The sequence below is a fragment of the Phaseolus vulgaris genome, chromosome 8, assembly GCF_000499845.2.
Source record: "Phaseolus vulgaris cultivar G19833 chromosome 8, P. vulgaris v2.0, whole genome shotgun sequence".
NCBI lineage: Eukaryota > Viridiplantae > Streptophyta > Magnoliopsida > Fabales > Fabaceae > Phaseolus > Phaseolus vulgaris.
The window spans coordinates 1,107,900-1,127,400 of NC_023752.2; the positions used below are offsets into that span (position 1 = coordinate 1,107,900).

The 19,501-nt window shown below is 33.3% G+C and overlaps 1 protein-coding gene across 3 annotated transcripts; it reads left to right on the plus strand.

Moving 5' to 3' along the window:
• The first annotated feature begins 759 nt into the window (after nucleotides 1-759).
• On the plus strand, nucleotides 760-19,258 carry LOC137823433 (uncharacterized). Of its 3 annotated transcripts, none has more exons than XM_068628567.1 (19): nucleotides 760-1,210; nucleotides 2,705-2,784; nucleotides 4,044-4,094; nucleotides 5,414-5,944; nucleotides 6,082-6,343; nucleotides 7,001-7,062; nucleotides 8,023-8,202; nucleotides 9,144-9,195; nucleotides 9,285-9,569; nucleotides 10,859-10,969; nucleotides 11,865-12,053; nucleotides 13,146-13,421; nucleotides 14,245-14,868; nucleotides 15,862-16,364; nucleotides 16,454-16,514; nucleotides 16,599-16,667; nucleotides 18,171-18,297; nucleotides 18,445-18,707; nucleotides 18,834-19,258. In XM_068628567.1, exons 1-17 carry the CDS (start codon nucleotides 1,046-1,048, stop codon nucleotides 18,255-18,257), a joined length of 3,588 nt encoding a protein of 1,195 aa, XP_068484668.1. In that variant the 5' UTR covers nucleotides 760-1,045; the 3' UTR covers nucleotides 18,258-18,297; nucleotides 18,445-18,707; nucleotides 18,834-19,258. The 3 variants fall into 3 exon arrangements, with proteins under 3 accessions (XP_068484668.1, XP_068484669.1, XP_068484667.1); XM_068628568.1 differs by having other exon boundaries at nucleotides 6,082-6,339; nucleotides 6,997-7,062; XM_068628566.1 differs by having other exon boundaries at nucleotides 18,171-18,707.
• Nucleotides 19,259-19,501: the final 243 nt, after the last annotated feature.

A 19,501-nucleotide genomic window follows, 5' to 3' on the forward strand; every position in this document is an offset into this window, starting at 1 on the left:
CACGAGACAGTTTATTAAACATAAAACCGTTTATTAGATTGAGAAAATTTTTTACTATGTAATTTTTTATTTTCATATCTTTACATCTCTTAAAAATTATAGTTAGTTATTATCTCATATTATTATTCAATTTTATTAACATCTTTTATTTATTTTTTAATATTAAACATAACTATATATAAATAATAAAAATAAAAAAACGAATACATAAATGCATTAGCATTTATGTTAAAAAAAAATGGACTGTTAAAACCTAATATACATAAAAGATATCAAACAATTTCTCTAAACACCCTATACTAAAAGTAAATTTGTCAAAATAAAAAAAAAAATCCATTACCCTCATAAAATAAAGTCATTCAAAATAAAATTGTAAGTCTCATACAAGAAAATCAAATAAACAAACCATAAAAAAAATAAAAAAATCCACCCACCAAGTCAAATAATCGAAAAAAAAGACTTCTCAATATTTTATTACCATAATAATACAAGTGTATTCTCAAAACAATTTACATTTCAGCATTTTAAACAAGGATATTTTAATTCAAAATATATAATTTGTTTTTGCTTTAATTAAGCATTTATTAGTTTATGTATGTTAGCTTTTAATAACTAAAACTACGAAATACTGTAGGAGAAAGAAAAAAACCCTAGAAGGAAGAGATTTGAAATTGAAACGGAACTTACTAAAAATAATAGAGAAAAAATATTTATTTAATAATTATTATATATATATGGAGAGAGAGAGAGAGAGAGAGAGAGAGTGTTTAGCGCATGCCAGCTCAGTCACAAGTGTTGTGTTCATAAAACTACGGCGCTACGTACAGCTAATACAACACTAGCGAAAATTAAGAATTTTATTTTATTTTCCCCTTTTTTCCTTCTCAAATCTCAAAACCGAAACGCACTTCTTCAATCTCTTCTTCCTTCATTCGCCGATTCCAGAATCCTTCAATCCAATTCAAATGTGCAATTCTTTCGCAGCGCGCTTCCAGATTCGCCACCGCTGACGCCGAATCCGAATCCAATCCTGCCGAATCCGATAATGTCTTCCAGCTTCAGTCCCTCGCGCCCGCCGCAGCAGTTAATCGGAGTCTCCCGCATGAGATCCTCCGCCGTCAAGAAGCTGCCGGAACCCTTGCGGCGAGCCGTCGCCGATTGCCTCTCCTCCACTCTCTCTCCCTCCAACGAACCTTCTAGAACTCTCCAGGTCTCTCTCCTTTCCTCGCTTTCGCTTCGTGATTCGTGTTTCGCACTGGATGCGGCAAATGAATTTCGCACGACGCTGGAAATTGTTTTTTATTGTAATTATTATTATTTTCAAAAAAATGGACGTTAGTTACCATTTTTTTTTGCGCTTCCGTTATTGTGTAAAAATAGGAAGTTCTTTATCCTCACGGTTGGGGAAGAAAGTGGGATCGAGTAGTCTTAGCTTGTTTTACGTACTTAGCTGCTGAATACGAATCTTGTTACTGAGCTTAGGGAGGGGTAATTTGGTCAATGTTGTGTGGCTGGTTTTAGGTTAACTTGCGGGAAGGGGCATTACTCCTGTACACACTCTTTCTTACTGGGTTGCTACCTATTCAGCATACAAGGTTTCTGGCTATATTTATGTTCTGATGGGACTTCGGAAAAACTTTTCAATAAATAGGATTAAATTTCTTCAGTTAAAATTACGTATTAGTTTAAGTAAGTTACTATATAAGCTAAATTAGTGAGCTGTTATCATCTTTGTTAATTCATTTTATTTTCTTGTTAAGAATTTAATATTTTTTTTACATTAATTATAGAATTAGTATTCAGTAATTGCTTGAGAAGTCTTCCCAGCTTGTTATACCCATCTTGATAGGCACCATAGCAACTTCCTGTGCAAAGTTCTGGGAGTTAGTTAACTGCTACTGTCGTCTTTAATTTTTAAAGTGTAGGCTATGAGGGATGGCGGATATGTTTTTCTTAATTAGTGTGATGATTGCGCCTTTTTATCAACGTGATATTAGAAGTCTTCCCTTAAATTGTTGCTTGTATGGTAATGATTTTAGATGCCTGAGTAATGCTGTGCATGTGTGCGAGAAGTTTTAGAAGTACTCTTCGTGGAGTTCTTATTTAATGTAATGATCGATTTTCTTATCATCATAGACATATACATATAAATATGCATACATACATGTATGATGCTAAAAGTTTTTTTTCTTGATTTTGTTCCAAGGAAGTTAATGATTTTAAAAAGCTGAGTAATGCTGTGTTCCGTGGAAGTACTGTCTGAAATAGATGAATATTTCTTTGTTTTCAACTCATGATGCAGGCTGTGTATCAGCAGGAAATTTTTTAACATTTATTGCAAATGTTGCAATGCAGATGTCACATTCAATATTTTTTTTGTATTTATTGTACCATCTGTACCGAGATTATTAACATATATTTTATGCAACAAGTACGATTGTTATCGGCAGTAAGTAAAATATTTGTACATGTAGGCTGATTACTCAAGCACTAGCTTCCTATTATTGGGGTTCTTTACCGACTGCAACATACTTTTGTAGCTTAAAATATAACCAGATTTTAATGGCATGCATAACTGTTACTCTCGTTGATCCATGACCAAATCCCATTTGACTGCAAATTATTGTACCATTGTATTTGATATACAGTAGCCAAATTCTAAACTTTACCGATTTTATTTTATAGCTTAAATATATGATTGCAGGACTATTTGAAAGCCCCTGCAGCCACAGACTTGGCTTATAATGCAATTCTGGAACATACTATTGCTGAGAGGGAGCGCAGGTAATTGTTACATTTATTTATTTCCATGAGGTAGTTGATGTGGCTTTACAGATTTGTTAAAACCATAGCTCTAAAAGTATTCTGCTATGTACTTAAGACAATGTCATGCACGAAGTGAACTAATTTTGTTGGATGAAAGGTGTGGAGTACATCCTTATAATTTCTATTCGGTAGTAGCTGAATATTTTTTTCTTTTCTTTTCTTGGTTAAGAAGGTAATGCATCTATGTTCATGTAGATGGTGATGTATTTGTGAGACTAGTTGTCCAATTGTTGTTTTAAGACATTGATGGAAACTGTGGAAGGTTCCAAGATAATGGCTTATGTAGTGCATATTATTACCATCACTGTTACTGATATCATCATCAGTACTAGGGAAAGAGAAGTACAGAGAAGATAAACTGAAAAATTGAAAATGAAATAGATGACCCTAGGATTTTGAGACTCCTTTGTCCATCCCTTCTATTTACCCTGAATCAGTCCTGGCTTGTCCTTTCATTTCAATTATCTCTTTTATCCCCTTCTCTGACTAACTGTGTCTTCCTATGTGCATCGATGCTTCCTGCCACATGTGCCGGCTATAACTCTTCTCCTTTTATTCAATGCACATGCAGCATGCATTGCTCATTTGAGATTCTAATTATGTGCTTTTTGTGCTTTTCTTCCTCAAATATATCTGTTTAGTTCTTGGTTTGCTACTTGTCCCCCCAAGCCATTTAACCTCGTCCTCAATGGGAAAGTCATAAAATTGGTATTCAATGGGTATGAGGGTTTCCAGGAATCCTCAGGAGGTCCTGCCATCAATTCCTCACAGTCCCCTCAGGGATAGCCCTGACTTTTAGGACCTCAGCTACTTGAACCTGGAGTTCTAATTCTTAGAAGCAAGCTAGGTAAGGATGAGTATGAGCAGAAACTGAGGATAGAATTGGAAGTGTAAAATCTGACTGCCCTTTTGTTGAATAATATTGGAGTTGAAGAATAAATCTTAATAGAGCTGTCGTTTTGTTCTGCTATTGGACCTGATTTTCCTTTCAATTAATCCAATATCTAGTTCCTTTTTGTTACAAATTTGTTAATGATGTCCACAGTTGAACAATTGTATTTGACTTTGTACTAGAATTTTGTTCAACCAAGCTGATTAGACTTTGCATAATGTGTATTGCTGTCAGTTAGGTACCTCAAATATTGTTTCTGTTTCTTTATTGCCCTTTCTTGTTAGACCATTTCAAATTAGCTTCTAACTTTGATACTTTCTGTCAGTCCTGCGGTAGTCACAAGGTGTGTGGCACTTTTGAAGCGGTATCTCCTAAGGTATGTTCCCAATTACTTAATTAAGTCAAAACTCAACAGTTTATCAGATTTCTATTTTCAGGACATTATCTATTACTCTAGTTTAGTGTCTCCCATCCTCATTTCATAGACTTGCACTTCATTTTACTACAATGTTGCTTATTTCAATATATCAATTTACTTGCTCAATTTTGTGTCAATATTTATGTTAGATAAAATGCCAAAAAGAGTAGAGTATTGGTAGGTGTTTTAATCAATGCCAAAGAGTGATTGGTATATTTTCTGTTTTACAAGCTTTATGCTGAACTTGTACTTCTACTCCTTGAGTACTTTGCTGGAAGAACAGTGATGTAAACTCGGTGTCAATGAAGTCCATTTTTTTAAACAACAAAGATGATCATTAGTTGATAATTAAAGGTACCACCAAAAGTGCTAGAGAACGATGTTAGCCCGGTTTTTCATCACATTCTACAGTAAGAAGTCTCAAATTATGGGCAAAGGATTCTTTCAAAATTTACTGTTCTGATGTGTATTAAAGTTTCTGATGTATTTACATTAAAGAACTCATAATAATCAACTTGTTTATAACTCGGATGGTTATAGAATAATAATATGACAGATGTTGCATATCACTTGTTTTGGAATGTGTTTAAATGTTTTTGAGTTTTGGAATGGATTTTGCCAGTTCAACCTGCTTTGGCAAATAAAATAATAGCAACAAAATTAACAAACAAGATAGAGATCTCTCTCATGTATGGGAAACATTTTCACACCTGTTTTGTCATATCCGTGCGCCAAGGGTCAAATGGTCTCTCACTTCCCAAAACAAGTGGCACTTAAATTATTTTGAAAATTAGGCAGTTAGATTCCATTTCCATTTTTGTGGGATAAAAACACTAAAATGTATTTATTAGGCAAATAGCTTCCTTATCTAGTTGAATAGAAAAGAAGTACAGAAATGAGGATAAAATATACTCTCAAACGAAACCAAATATGCAAGTCTAGGAAGAAAGAAAAAAACATGCACATTTTTGTTGGAGGGGGATAAGTTGGCTTTCTGGTCCTGGAATTCATTGTTCCCTATAATATCATTGTTTTAGTAACAAAATTTCTCTGTTCTCAGGCCTGTGGAAGAGGTCAGTGAATCTTTTTTACGATTCTGCTAGTTTCTTCCTTGTTTAAGTTATCTGATATTCATTAGCAGAATGCTGTTTACTTAGATTCGTAGAATAACTGAAACATGCAATTTGTATCTTTCCTTATTTGCTGCTTCTTGGATGATATACTATCTTGTTATAGTTGCTATTTACGCATTAAGTATTGACAACTCATTACTACAGATACAAACCAAGTGAGGAGACATTACTTCAGATAGATCGATTTTGTTCAACCATAATTGCTGAATGTGATATTAACCCAACTCAGCCGTGGTCACGAGTTTTGAGTCGTCAATCTGGTGTATCAATAACATCCATAAATACATCTCCTTTACCTGTATCTACCTTTGCTTCTGAGGCACTTGTAAAGTCACTAAGTTATGTTCGTTCATTAGTGTCTCAACACATTCCTAAACGGCTTTTTCAATCAGCTTCATTTGCTGGACCACCTTCATCCGGACAGGCACTACCGACATTGTCATCTTTGCTAAGTAAATCCTTCAATTCCCAGTTAACTCCTGCAAGTATTCCAGAAACACAAAGTTCCACAAGTGTTCAAGAACAACTAGAGAAGGAGTCAAGTTCTTTATCTCTTTCAAGGTTATCAAAAATTGATAAAGCTGATGAAATGGATGAACTAGGGTTCATTGCACATGATGTTCTGAAATGGCGCTGGCTTGAGGAACCACTGTCATCATCTATAGGCACTGAAAAGTAATAATCTGTGCTTTACACTGGTTTAGGTGTCTTGTTAGTGGCCACTTAGCTTATGTCTCCACTTTACCTTTTATTTTCAATTATCTTCTAGCGTTTCAGAAATTAACTTTGTTAATTAACATGTTTTAATGCAGTGAGCGTGCTGTGAATTCTCAAGACATGACATCACATAGTTTCTTAGAAATAGGTGCAGCAGCTCTACTTGTAGGAGACATTGAAGCTAAGATGAAGGGGCAGCCATGGAAATTTTTTGGAACTGATGATATGCCTTACCTGGATCAGCTATTGCAGTCTTCCCCTGTAACGCCAATTACTGATTCTGATTCTGCTCGCCCCCATCTAAGAGCGATAACAGCATCTAAGCGCATAAAACCTGGCTCTCGTCAAATTTGGCATGTTCTTATATGAACTTGCACTGATATTTTTCTTTTTCTATTTTTTATCTAAGTTCATGCCATGTCAACTCTTTTATAATTTGTTGTTTTGAGCCAAATATTATATTAAAAAAATTTGAACTATTACCTTCAGAACATTTTAGTTGTGAAATTGAAGTACTTACAATTTAAAAGCAATGGTTTCTAGAATTTTAGATTAGCCTTCTAAAGGCAGATGTATTATATTGTCATGTCCTGTTGATTAATTAATTGGTTTGGGCGGGAAGGGGGAGGCGTGTTTTGTAAACTCAGGTTTTCTCTTTGTACTTTTTTTTGTACTCATTCTGTTTCTTGTAGTCTTGTTCTTTCCCTCTTCATTGTATCTTTTTTTTAATATATGCATTTTCTGCACTCAATATCTTTATGCAACACTTTGGGTGGTTCTCTTTGGTTCCTTACCACTCAATTCAAGAAGGACTGTGATGTTCTATGAATTATCATGCTGTTTATTTGGGCAAAATTATGTGATAAGTGTTTGAATTGCTCCTATTTAGTTTGATACCCTTTTTTATCCACAAGATGTGTAAAAGATGTTTTTTCTTTTTCAACTACTTTGGCATGCATCAACGCTTTTCATGATTTGATTTGCTGTTCTGAACACTTCCATTTCTACAGGGAGGATTTTCCTGTGATTACATTCCGTCCCAGAACTCGACAGCTTTTCCAGTATCGTCATTACAGGTTTAGATAATTTTGACTCTAGAGAATCTTCATTGGATAACAATGTTTGAACCTGATTTGATCACATCTGAATATGCATGCCATAAATTAAATTTTAACTTGGTCATTCGTCGCACGAGAAATTGCATTCATTGCTTTCCAATTTAGATTTGGAAAAATGCAATTATTTAATATTTGGCACTTCTTTCAAAGTAATTATTATTTCACCCTAAAGCTTCTTAAGTTTCCTTAAGTGATTTCCAATATTTACATTAGTATATTTGATTTGTAATTTCTTATTGACCTCTGTTAGTTTTGCTGCCCTGACTGATGATTTACACTTTCAATTTCTTATTCTACAAATTTACACACACTCTGAGGACAGAATTGAAAGGAAAACTGTCAGGAATAGTTAGAGCTGTTAAGTAAATAGGGGGGGATAGAGATCCAAGTAGGCATTCTGAATTATAAACAGTGGAAATGATGAAAGATATATATAATTTTGATCCATTGGGAAAGCACGAATTAAGGTTCCCTTCTCGTTGGGCTCTCGATACCATGTCGAAAAGAGGGAAAGCAAGAAGGCGTATGATGAATTCTGTGTAGGAACTGTTCAATCTAATTGATCCTAATATCAACTGTTACTATATCTATAGGATTCTAAAATATCTATCTCTCAGTTACATCTAGAGGAGAAGGTTGTTATCAGGAAAAACTGCACAGTAAAAGCTGTTAGGGACTTTCAGAGCATTTAGTAAGTGGAGATCAGTTAGATAAATTGTGGGTGGGGAGATAAGGGGATTTCCTTCTCTTATCTCAATTGTTCAATAAAATTATTTTTTCTTGAAATTTCTCATTTTTCATTTAACATTTTGCATATGTATTCAGTTAACAATTACAATTTTTTCTTATCTTATTCTTGCTGTTAATTGTTTATTTATGTTTTCTACATCTCACAAAATGTTCTCTTATGCTGACCAGTGAGCAACAACCTCTGCGATTGAACCCTACTGAGGTACATGATGTTATTGCTGCAGTGTGTGCAGAGGTTTCTATCCCAAATGCCAATGTTGCCAGAGCCTCAACTAGACTAAGTAATAACAGTGGCAAACCATCAACGGATGTGGCTGTGAGCGTCCTTATTAAACTAGTTATTGACATGTATGTTTCAATTAATTGTTGTCTTTTTTTTATGTTTTATTTCTTTCTGGTTACCATCTGTTTATCCCTGAATACTTTTTCTCTTAGTTTTACTGTATATTCCAATTTCTGTCATCAAAATATGAATTTTTCGAGTTTCATTTTCTCAAAATCTAAACTAGTTTGAGTTGAATTAATTTTTAAAGTAGAGAAGAGGGTTTGATATTGCAAAATTGAAGAAAAATGTTGTGCGAAATACTTTTTTATTGAAGATGGTCCCCCACAAGTAAAAATATATTCCAAAAAGCAGCCAGAAATTCTTGCAATTTGGCACTAATTTAAGCAATGCCATGCTTAGAATCTGTTTTAACTAGTTGAGCAAACATACAGAGAAGAAAACAGGCACAGTTCAACATTGTTTGACCAACAGCGAATTGTAGGTTCAGTCATGAAACAGATAAAACTGTCTGATGTAGAGAGATTATGAGTAGCCATTCAACGCTCCTGCGCTAACATTGGATATTCTCCCCAATCTCATTGAAAAATTGTTATTATCAATGGGGAGACTGGTGTGTGCCATACTCACTGTTGAAGGAACTATTGTTTTATTAAAGGTTTTACAGAAAGGAGGGAGGGTTTTATAGAGGTGTACAAATATATAACTTGTTGACTGGTATTTTTTGCAATTGTCTATTTTATTGTAGTTTGGGTTATTAGATAACCAATTGCCAATTTATGCTAACATAAAAGCATTGTCGAGATATGGCCATGTAGTATTTCAAAACTTATAATGCTTTTCTATGTTGGGTAAAATTATAGTGTTGAGTGCCAAATTGCTCAGCCACAGATTAATTTTCTGGGCAACTGGTTGATTGAACTAATATGTTGTTTCATATTTCTATGGTTTTACACTGCTCTGCAAGCCAATTATGTGTACTGATCATAGAGATATTGTTTTCCAGGTATGTTTTAAATTCTCTGACAGCTGCTCCGCTCATTCTTTCTATGCTTGAGGTGATGCATAAATGAAGCACTTTTTCTCTGTTATGCTATGCTATCTGTAATATTTTTGAATACTAATTTATTTGAAATGCATCTTTCAGGAGATGCTTAGTTCTTCCAAAACATCATGTAGGGTTCGCGCTTTTGATTTAATTCTAAACCTTGGGGTTCATGCACATCTCCTGGAACCGATAATTGCTAATGATGCTTCCACCATAGAAGAAGAATATTCTCAAGAATCCTATTATGACAGTGACACTCAAGTTATGGTGCCAGGAAGAGGAAAAGAAAGTTCTCAGAATAAGTCAGATGCTGGCTCTGCAATTGATAATTTTGAGTCTTGGATTTTAAATATTCTGTATGAGATACTACTTCTTCTTGTTCAGGTATTATTGGGTAGAAAATAAAATTGTTACATAATCATTACTTGTTTCTAAATATTTTTTCTTGGCTGGTATCATCTGATTGACTGGTGTCAATATTTTATCTTCGACACTTATCACAATATATTAATTTATGTGTAAATGATATGGTGTTGATGAGTTTCCCTTGGAAACTATAGCGAGGGTGTGACATTTATTAAATGGATTGAAAATATAAGAATAAAAGGCAAGTTTCCATTGTTTTCTCTCCATTATTGAGATTGGGAAGTTGCTTTTTTGTTTTATGTTTCAAGAGTTAGATAGCAATTCTATATGGTTCTGTTGTGATATTAGCATGTGCTTGGATTGGAAGTACCTAGAGCAACGATTGGTATGATAAGAAATAAAACTTCTTTTTTATCAGATTTGTCAAATGCTTTTAGATGATTTTTCCTTCTGGACATTTAAGTTCTAATTCTGAGTTCAATGATAACATTATAATACATTCAAAGATAACCAAGTGCACACACATACACATCAAGGAAACTGTTTTGTTCAATATTGCAGAGTTATATGTCAAGGCTTATATGATCTTATACTCTAGTGTCTTATAATATAAATTTGGATTTGGATGCTTGCATTTTAGATCCTAATACTTTAACATGTAGACAGAAGACATTGTACATAGGGATCTACTGTCAGGCACATGGCCCTTTAGACTACTAAACTGTCAGGATAAGATAACTGTATAAACTAAAAATACGAGCATTCAAATTCTCTGAATGTACATGTGCCATTGGTTTTTTCTTCCATCTTGTACACATTCTAACTAAATAAATACCCTTTAGTTATATTAATCAGAAGTAACTATCACCTGAAGATGTTCTAATCAGTGTCTTCTTTTAAATTTGTAGAGTATAACTTGGGGGCTAACTTTTTTGAATATGGAATAAAATTGAAGGGTAATTGTTCTAGTCACAGGTGGTACCTTAATGCTTGATATACTTGTAAAGTAGGGGAGGACTGTTGAAATAATCAACGGTTTTTTTAATAACTAAGGACTCTTTTGAGGTAGTGCTCACGTATTGGAGTGGGTTTGCATTTGTTGCAATAACATATCTTGTACTTTATTTTAAAATCTCAGATTGGTTCAGCATAGGTGGATAAAGAAAACGTTTTATCATCTATTCATATGGATGTTCTTAAGATAATTATGTTATCTCTCTATCTGTTTTTTCCATTTTTCAAACATAATGGTTTAATCATGCTGTTGTCATAAATTATCATTTATGCTGATCAATTTCTTTATACAGTCTGAAGAAAAGGATGAATCTGTTTGGGCATCTGCTCTCAGCTGTTTGCTGTATTTTGTCTGTGATAGAGGAAAGATCTGGAGAAACCGTTTAGTAGGGCTTGACATAAGGGTGAGAAATAATATCCTCCTCTCCTATTTGATTCTACCTGTATTTCATGGAAAAAAAAATTCATAGCACATTCTGTTGGCCAAGTATTTTTCTCCTTTTTTGGGAGGTTGGACAGGGAGTCAGGGGAGTGGATGTTTGGCAATTATTGAACTTTTGAATTTATTTTAGATCTATAGAAGTTAAGTCTTCTGTTTAAGAGAGTGAAAAAATGATGATGGGGGATATTTTTATTAAGCAAAAAAACAAGTAAAATTTTTCAGAATAAAATAGATAAAAATAAAAATAGTGTCACAGAAGGAAGAAATAGAGACCGTTTCAAACATCTTTTTAAACCAAGAGGTCATGCCGCTGCTTTTAGAACTGAAAACTAGAACAAGTATAAAGAGGTTTTGTAAGCAATGTTTTCAGTGGTTGTATTGCAAGGAGAACATTTCACTTGTGCTATTCTTAGAAATTACATCTTTCTTCCCTAAGCCTCTTCTTTGTCACATCTTTCTAAAAAGTTATCCGTTTATTGTTTTTGGCTATTTTCTTTAATTTTGTTATTGTATTATGTTTTAGAATTTCTTCGAGGAACTAAAACTAACAAAGTAGAAGGTTGTAGTACTTTGGTTTCTGTACACTAGATGTTCTTTAGTTATTCAGTGCTGTATTTTTGTTTTCCATTAATACAGTTTGTTTCCCATTTGGGCACTTAAGTCTGTGTGTAAGCTATGTGGTTTTAAGCATCTCAGCCATGAAATAATTCTTAATACAGGAATTTGTAAACCCTATGTGTTTTATCTTGTGTTTTTAATGCATAGCTATTTGGTTACTGCTTTGTTATTGACTGGTAATGCTCTGTATGTCATTATGATATAACTGTCTAATTTAGTTACTTCCAATTTGCTTTTAGGTTTTGAAGGCACTAGTAAGAATCAGTAGGGAGAACTCTTGGGCGGAATTAGTTCACTGTAAGCTTATTTCCATGTTAACCAATATGTTTTATGAAGTTCCTGAAGTTGCTGCGTCTCTACCCAGCAAACCCAAGTTTCTTGTGGATCAACTTGATCTGATCGGAGGAGTTCAATTTATTTTTATTGAGGTGTGCATATCTTTTTCCAATTGAGTTTATTATCACTGATAGTTTTTCCTCTTTTTACCAACTGTACTGCTTTTGTATAATTATTGTATCCATGCTGCATAAATAAGGCCAACATGATATTTTTTCAGTTGACCACTTAAATTAATTGTGACTTCTCAATCTGTAGAATATATTATGGGTGATCCATGACGTTTCATTATTTTTCAGTATTCAACACATCTATTATGTTGGTATAGTTGCCTGCTCCAGATTATGTAAATGGTTTTAGGAGTGTAAAAGAGTATTGGGAGGAAGTTATAAGTGAAATGATTGTGAAAAAACTAGAGATAAAGATTGTGACACATTGGGCTGTTAGATCTCCAAATTTAACCTTAAGGGAGTGAGGTAGGTTGGCATGATGGCTTAATGGCACAGAAAGATGTGTGATTGTGAAAAAGCAGATGCAAGGTGACCACTATAAAAATCATTGCTTAAGAAGTCTGGTTTTTGGTACAACTTATAAATCATAATGGACCAAGACATAATTTTCAGGACAAGACCTTTAGGCAAAAAGGAAATTATTTTCTGTGAAAATTGGTCTGTCCTGCGCAAAAACTTAATGATAAATGATTTTTCTAGGATCTGGAGCTGATGTTTACACATCCTCTGGTGGTTGTGGTCTTCAGCCAATGATTGCAATGGACTGGATACATTTAATCCTTGTCTTGTTGCTTGATTTGGGGATTTTAAAGCTAATCATCAATTTGTCATTAGGATTGTGATTGGTTGATCCGACAGCCTGTCTGGATACAAAGTCAGAAGTGCTTTTGAGAGCATCTCAACTAAAAAAAACTATATTTCTTGTAGAGAAGCTCTCAAAAGCACTTATAGATTGTATCTAAAGAGAGCCCTTATGGGAGAAAACTTTTTTTATTATTACGATTGATTGATGGGCCCAGTACGGATTTACCATTTTAGTTGGTCTTAAGATTCCTGTTTTTTGGTTTTACACTGTAGAATAAAATGTTGATAAAGCCCTAAACCAAGGTCCTACTTACAGTGTTTGTTTCAAATTATATGATTTCCCCTTGCTTTTTGGTATGTTGGGTGCAGTATTCCCTAGCAAGCTCAAGAGAAGAGAGGAAAAATTTGTATTCAGTGCTTTTTGATTACATTCTGCATCAAATAAATGAAACATGCTTTGCTTCTGGAGTCAATGAATACAATGATGATGAGATCCAACCTCTTGCTGCTCTACTTGCTCAAACAAATGCACCTGAGGCCTTTTATATTTCCGTTAAACTTGGGGTAGAAGGCATTGGAGAGATTCTGAGAAGATCGATTGCATCAGCCCTGTCCAGATATCCCAATAGTGAACGACTAAATATGGTACTTCTATATTCTTCTTCTTATCTGTTGTTTTGATAGTTTAAGGGCTATTCCTTTTCATGATTCTAGTGAGCGTCTCTATTCTCCCTCCTTTGGTGGACATAATAGCTCTGAATGCTTTATTAAATGTAACAACCTGCAAGATTGGGTTCTTTGTTAACACGGAGGAAAAAGGTTTCAACTTGGATTAGTTTGTAAAGGCAGAACATTTAATCATTTGGGCTATGGAGAAAACATGTGAAGCAGTTTGTCTAGTGCTTCTCATGGATTTGTATACAAGCATTTGCAATACCTTCATCAAACAGAAAAAGCACTTCTACTAAAAACACATTAAATTTATTTATACTTCAGATGGCATCATCAATATTCTGGAAGTTGCTTCCATAAATTAAATTCTTGTTCAGTTGATGGCTTATCTCAATTAAATTTTATAAGTAAAAGGAGGATTTTTTGGTAGCAAAAATTAAAGATGTATTTGTTTTATCCGTTAAAGATACTCTGTGCCATTCTGTTATTCTCTTTGCATGATTGCAAGTGTAAATGGCTGATTTATTGCTTTCACTGAGCTGCATATGCATTTACTTTACAGATTTCTCTTAATTCATTACATAATATCAGGATTCAGTGGTTTAGTTCAATTATAGTTTGATTTTACATTCATTATATCCTTATTTTACATTCATTATATCCTTTATTAAAGATTATGAAGTTGTTGTCACTTTTAGTTTTAATATGTTTTCTCGTATATTTGGCTTAAAATAAGTCTTATTTAATTTCTATATATTCATTTTGTATATTGTTGGTTTCTTTTAAATATTTGCAGCTACTGGAAGTTGTAGCAGAAAAATTTGATGCTGTAATAAGTACATTTACTCATTTGGACAAAGAGTTCTCTCATATGAATCAGATAACCAAATCTCTCAAGTTTCTGGAAAACATGGAAGGTGTGGTTCTGAGAAATGGCATTGGTTTGCAGGCAAAGCACTCATGGTCCACTTTACATTCTCTTCTTCATTCTGAAAGAATTTCGTACCGTCAAAATGGGTATATCTGGTTAGGTGATCTGCTTATTTCTGAAATTAATGGAGAAAGAGATGGAAATATATGGTCAAGTATCACATACTTCCAGCAGAAAATTGCTCAAGCTGGAAGTCAAGATTCTTTCAATACCTCAGATGTTCCTTTGCCCATTTTACTTATGTGTGGCCTTCTAAAGTCTAAATACAACTATATTAGATGGGGATTTTTGTTTGTCCTTGAAAGGCTTCTCATGAGATGCAAATTTTTGTTAGATGAGCATGAAATGCAACAATCAAGCAGCAGAGATCTAGGTCATGGGAAGAGAGATTGGCATCTCGAGAAAGCCAATGCAGTGATTGACATAATGAGTGGAGCTCTGTCTTTGGTGTTTCAGAAAAATGAGACAGATCGCATTAATATTCTGAAAGTAACTATCGCTGAACTCGGCATACTTTTTTTTTATAATATGCTCATGTTGTATGATTAACTGTCTGTAAGAGCGTTGCAATCCACACTACAAAATAACAAAAGCCTGATCCCCCTAGGTGAAGTCAGTTGCATGGATCACTTGATACCATTAGTCTTGGTATGAGATTCTAACTCTTTGGAGATATTAACTATGACATCCCTCTTAATAACTTAATCCAGTTGCCTTCTTGGTCTCTCTTTTTTCACAAGACTAAATACAATTACTCTCCTTATTAGTGCTTCTTCCAGTAGTATTCTCTGGATGTGTCTAAACCACCTTAACTGTTTTTTTATCTTTTCCTTAATTAATGTCACACACCAATATCTCTTCATATACAATTGTTCTGTATCGCATCCCTTAGTTGATGCATCCTTTGTTCTCATTTATGCTACCCCCACATTTGTCTTATTGCTCCCTTAAAGCTTAGCATCCGCTACTATAGAGTATACAAATGTCTGGCAGTATGGGTTAACATTTTATTGAGATTTGTTGTAGATAATTTGACAATTCACAAATAACCCCTGATGTGTTTTTCCATTTTAATCATCCCGTGTATCTTGTGTATGACATCCACATTACTTTCAATCAGTACAAATTTTGAAAAATGTAGCTAGCAAATCTGCATGTTCTAATCTTACCATAGAAAGGGAAGAACAGAATGCTTTGCCAATTTAATTTTGTTTGAGGAATTGTTAAGGAATTTTTAGTCATCTTTATGGTAAATTAAATTTCTACAATCACAGACAATTTTCTAGCCGAAAAAATTGTTGATATTGTTGCAGGTTTTTACTTTGAAGAATATTTTTTATAAAAAAATCGTTTATATGATTTCTTGAAACAAATGTTTGGAGAATTTGTATTTGGTTTTATGTTTTGGGCTTCTATTTAGGTGTTTCTTGATCTATCATTCTTCCCCCTATGTACTGAACACTTTTCTCTGTTTCTAAACAGATGTGTGACATATTATTCTCTCAATTGTGCCTAAGAGTTCCTCCAGCTGCTGCTATGTCTTTTGGAGATGATGTACACCATGGCAGAAATTTAAATCACACTAATATAAGCAAAAGATTTGATAGTGATAATCATGTTGGCAAACAAGATACTTTCCACTGGGATGAATACAAGGAAGAAGCTAATAGGAGATCCGGCTACCATAATAACTACCACCTGGATCATGAGACTGCATCAATGGCAGCACTTTCCCAAGGACGAGCCATTGTCCCAATGCAATTAATTGCACGTGTTCCGGCTGCCATACTATATTGGCCACTAATCCAATTGGCTGGAGCAGCAACAGATGATATTGCATTGGGTGTTGCTGTTGGAAGTAAAGGAAGAGGAAACCTGCCTGGTGCTACATCTGATATTCGGGCCACACTTCTTCTACTACTTATTGGTAAATGCACAGCTGATCCTGTTGCTTTCCAGGAGGTTGGTCAGGAACAATTCTTTAGGTGATTCCTAACTTTTCTCTTTGTGAATTTGTTGGCTTTCTTACTGCATCTCCTTTATACATTAGCCTGAAATTTCTTGCATTTTGCAGGGTACTTTTGGATGACACAGATTCAAGAGTGGCATATTATTCTTCTGCTTTTCTTCTGAAGGCATGGATTTTAATTGATTTTTGGTGTTGGAAATGTGTTAGATCCATATATATAATCTTTTGTAATAATTTCTCATTGCTGCAGCGAATGATGACCGAGAAGCCAGAGAAATATCAACACATGCTTCAGAATCTTGTTGTTAAAGCTCAACAGGTACCTCTTTATTTTATAATGAGTTTGCCTCAAGTCCATACAATTAATAAAGCTGAGATTGAATATTAATCTTACATTTGATGAGCTTCATATCCAATTTTTTTCGTTTATATAAATCTCATGATTATATTAATGAAACACAAAAAATATGGTAACAATCTGGCTTTGAAAGTTGCAGTGGAAAATTAGGCTAAAAGATGAAATTGAGACCATGCTTGCAAAAGTCATTATATCAGAATATTAGGGTTATTCATTTATTATGAGTCCTGCTATGCTAGTAGTTATATTGGAATGGGTTTGTACTAGTACTTGGCTTAGACTTGTTAGTATAAACTAGTTATTTAAAATAATTTATATCTTTCGAAAAAAAATTTCAAATTATTAAAAATTATTGTTATGATAAATTCAAAAAATATTGTGGTAATAATCTAATCTTAGTTTTATCTCAAGTAATTGTGTATACTCATGAAGTAAATGTAAACTCTCCTAGTTGTTTTCGCAAAAATTAATATCATCCACATTGGTTATTTAATATATATTTTCTATATTAATAAGCTTACATGTACATGTCAATATAATATAAAAAAACTCACTTTGTTCGTGTAAAATAAATTTTTTAACTATTCAATGAAGTGGGAAGTTAATTAATTATAAATGAATAAAGATTTACTTAAAAATTGAATTAGACGTTAATTTTGCTTAGAAAAGATAGTACGCGGAACTATTTATATTTTTTCATATAACTATATATAAGTAATTGCTAAAATTCAATTGATTTGGATAAAAAAAATCAATTGAACCTATTAAAACAATGAATTATAGAAAGATACCAAAAAAAAATATTTTTACTTTTGAGTGTAATTGATGCAAAATTTTAGTTCTTTTGTGTCGTGTTTTATCCATGTTTTTAATATTAATAAGTTTAGATATAAGTATTACTGTGTTAAGATAAGAAAATTAAAGAATAATGATTGTCCTACCTTTTATGAGATAATTATTTTAAAGATAATCAATTTTTATTAGATAAAATAACATTATAGAAATTTTTATGTAATAAAATATTAAAGATTTGAAAATTACATTATATTAAAATTATTATAAAATAAATTTTAAATTTTAAAAATTATAACACATTATAATTTCTTTTGAGATGTTAATATGATTATTGGCTAACTTTAGATATCATGAGTGAAGTTTTGTCATATTTATTATTTCTTTTTTGCATACCATAAAAATTAAAGGCCAAAAAAATAATTAAATGAAAAATAATTAAAATGCAATTTATTTCTTATGACTTGAGACGTCTTGTCTATGGAGTTGTTCTATACAAAAAAACACTCCAGGGAATTTCTGTAGTTCACTTTATTATATTCTCCAAATAAAAGAAACTTTATTTAAAAATTCTATTATAATTTTTCTGTGGTTTTCTTTACAATATAATATATTTGGTGAATTTAATATTTTTTGTTGCTTAAATTATTACATGGTGTCTTTGCAATGTAGAGTAACAATGAAAAACTGTTAGAGAATCCATATCTTCAAATGTGTGGCATACTTCAACTGGCAAATGATCTTGGGATTGACCTGTGATCTTCAAGGCATGACTTTCTGGGAGGCTATATTTTATGGGGTAGGACATCTGCATTGGTTCGCAATTGATTCTGAGGAAAAACTTCCATCATTGGATTGGCTCAGATTGAAATACGTATCCAGGACATACTTAAGTTCGTATGTTTCATTCCTGCAACATAATTGCGATTGATTGTCAACATTGCAGGGTACAATTGTATCCAGAGAAAGAGAGCCAGTGGAATTGAGTGAACTCTTACTATTAATTAATTACTTTGAGAAGTAATTAAGAGAACTGGGAAACATACTGCATGCCATCAATTCCTGTGATATCACTAGTTTGGAGAGCAATGTTGTATACTTGTATCTGCCATTATTTCAACTACTGGGGGAAGCCAGAGTTCTGTTAAGGGATAAATTTGAATGTCCCTGATTTTTACTCAAGTGTTGAAAATCTTGATCTGCCACCAGGTTCGCAACCCTCTCTCTCTCTCTCTTTCTTTTGCTTTGTTGGGAGATTTGAACAATGGAGCAGCTAAACTGTGATATTCAAAATCTTGTGACATGTTTTGACATTATCATTTTGTGTGGATGCAGGTGGCGGGCGGACATTAGTTTCCAACCAAAATGTGTGCAGAACTACATATGATTGTTTGTCTTGTACAGGACTTAGATTCCGACCGAGCCTTCTTCAGGTTTTTATTTCATTCATGAAGGCTTCCTCTATGCTTGCTTTTTTTACTTGGCATACAGGACCTTTCATGGGAAAAAAGGAAGAACTCAATTTTGTGCGTTGTCAATATAATCACAGGTCCAACAAAATCCTTTCATAGTCCTTTCATAGGGGCATCATGGGATGTCTACTTTTAGAGGCATCCAAGTTGCTCTCATTTTCTGTAAATATCATATGATTTCCCCCCCTTTTTGTCCAACCTTTATTGCGAAAACTGTAACATCAATTGAGAAATTAATATGTACTAATGTAGATTATTTATACAGAATACAGGGCTTTGTGATGGAAATGTTTTGTAGGACAGTTTCTGATCTAACACTCCCTCATAATCCTTCATCATTTCATTTTTTTAATATATTTGCAATAAAACCGAGTGTTGGCTACAGTATAAACGTGCGTGCCTATAACCTTGGTTAGTATAATAATAACTAGTAGGGACAAAATATTTTAGAAAAAGATAATTAGTAGTTTCACATGTATTAATATATATTGTTTTAACTATAATAAGAAAAAAAATATTAATATAATAAAA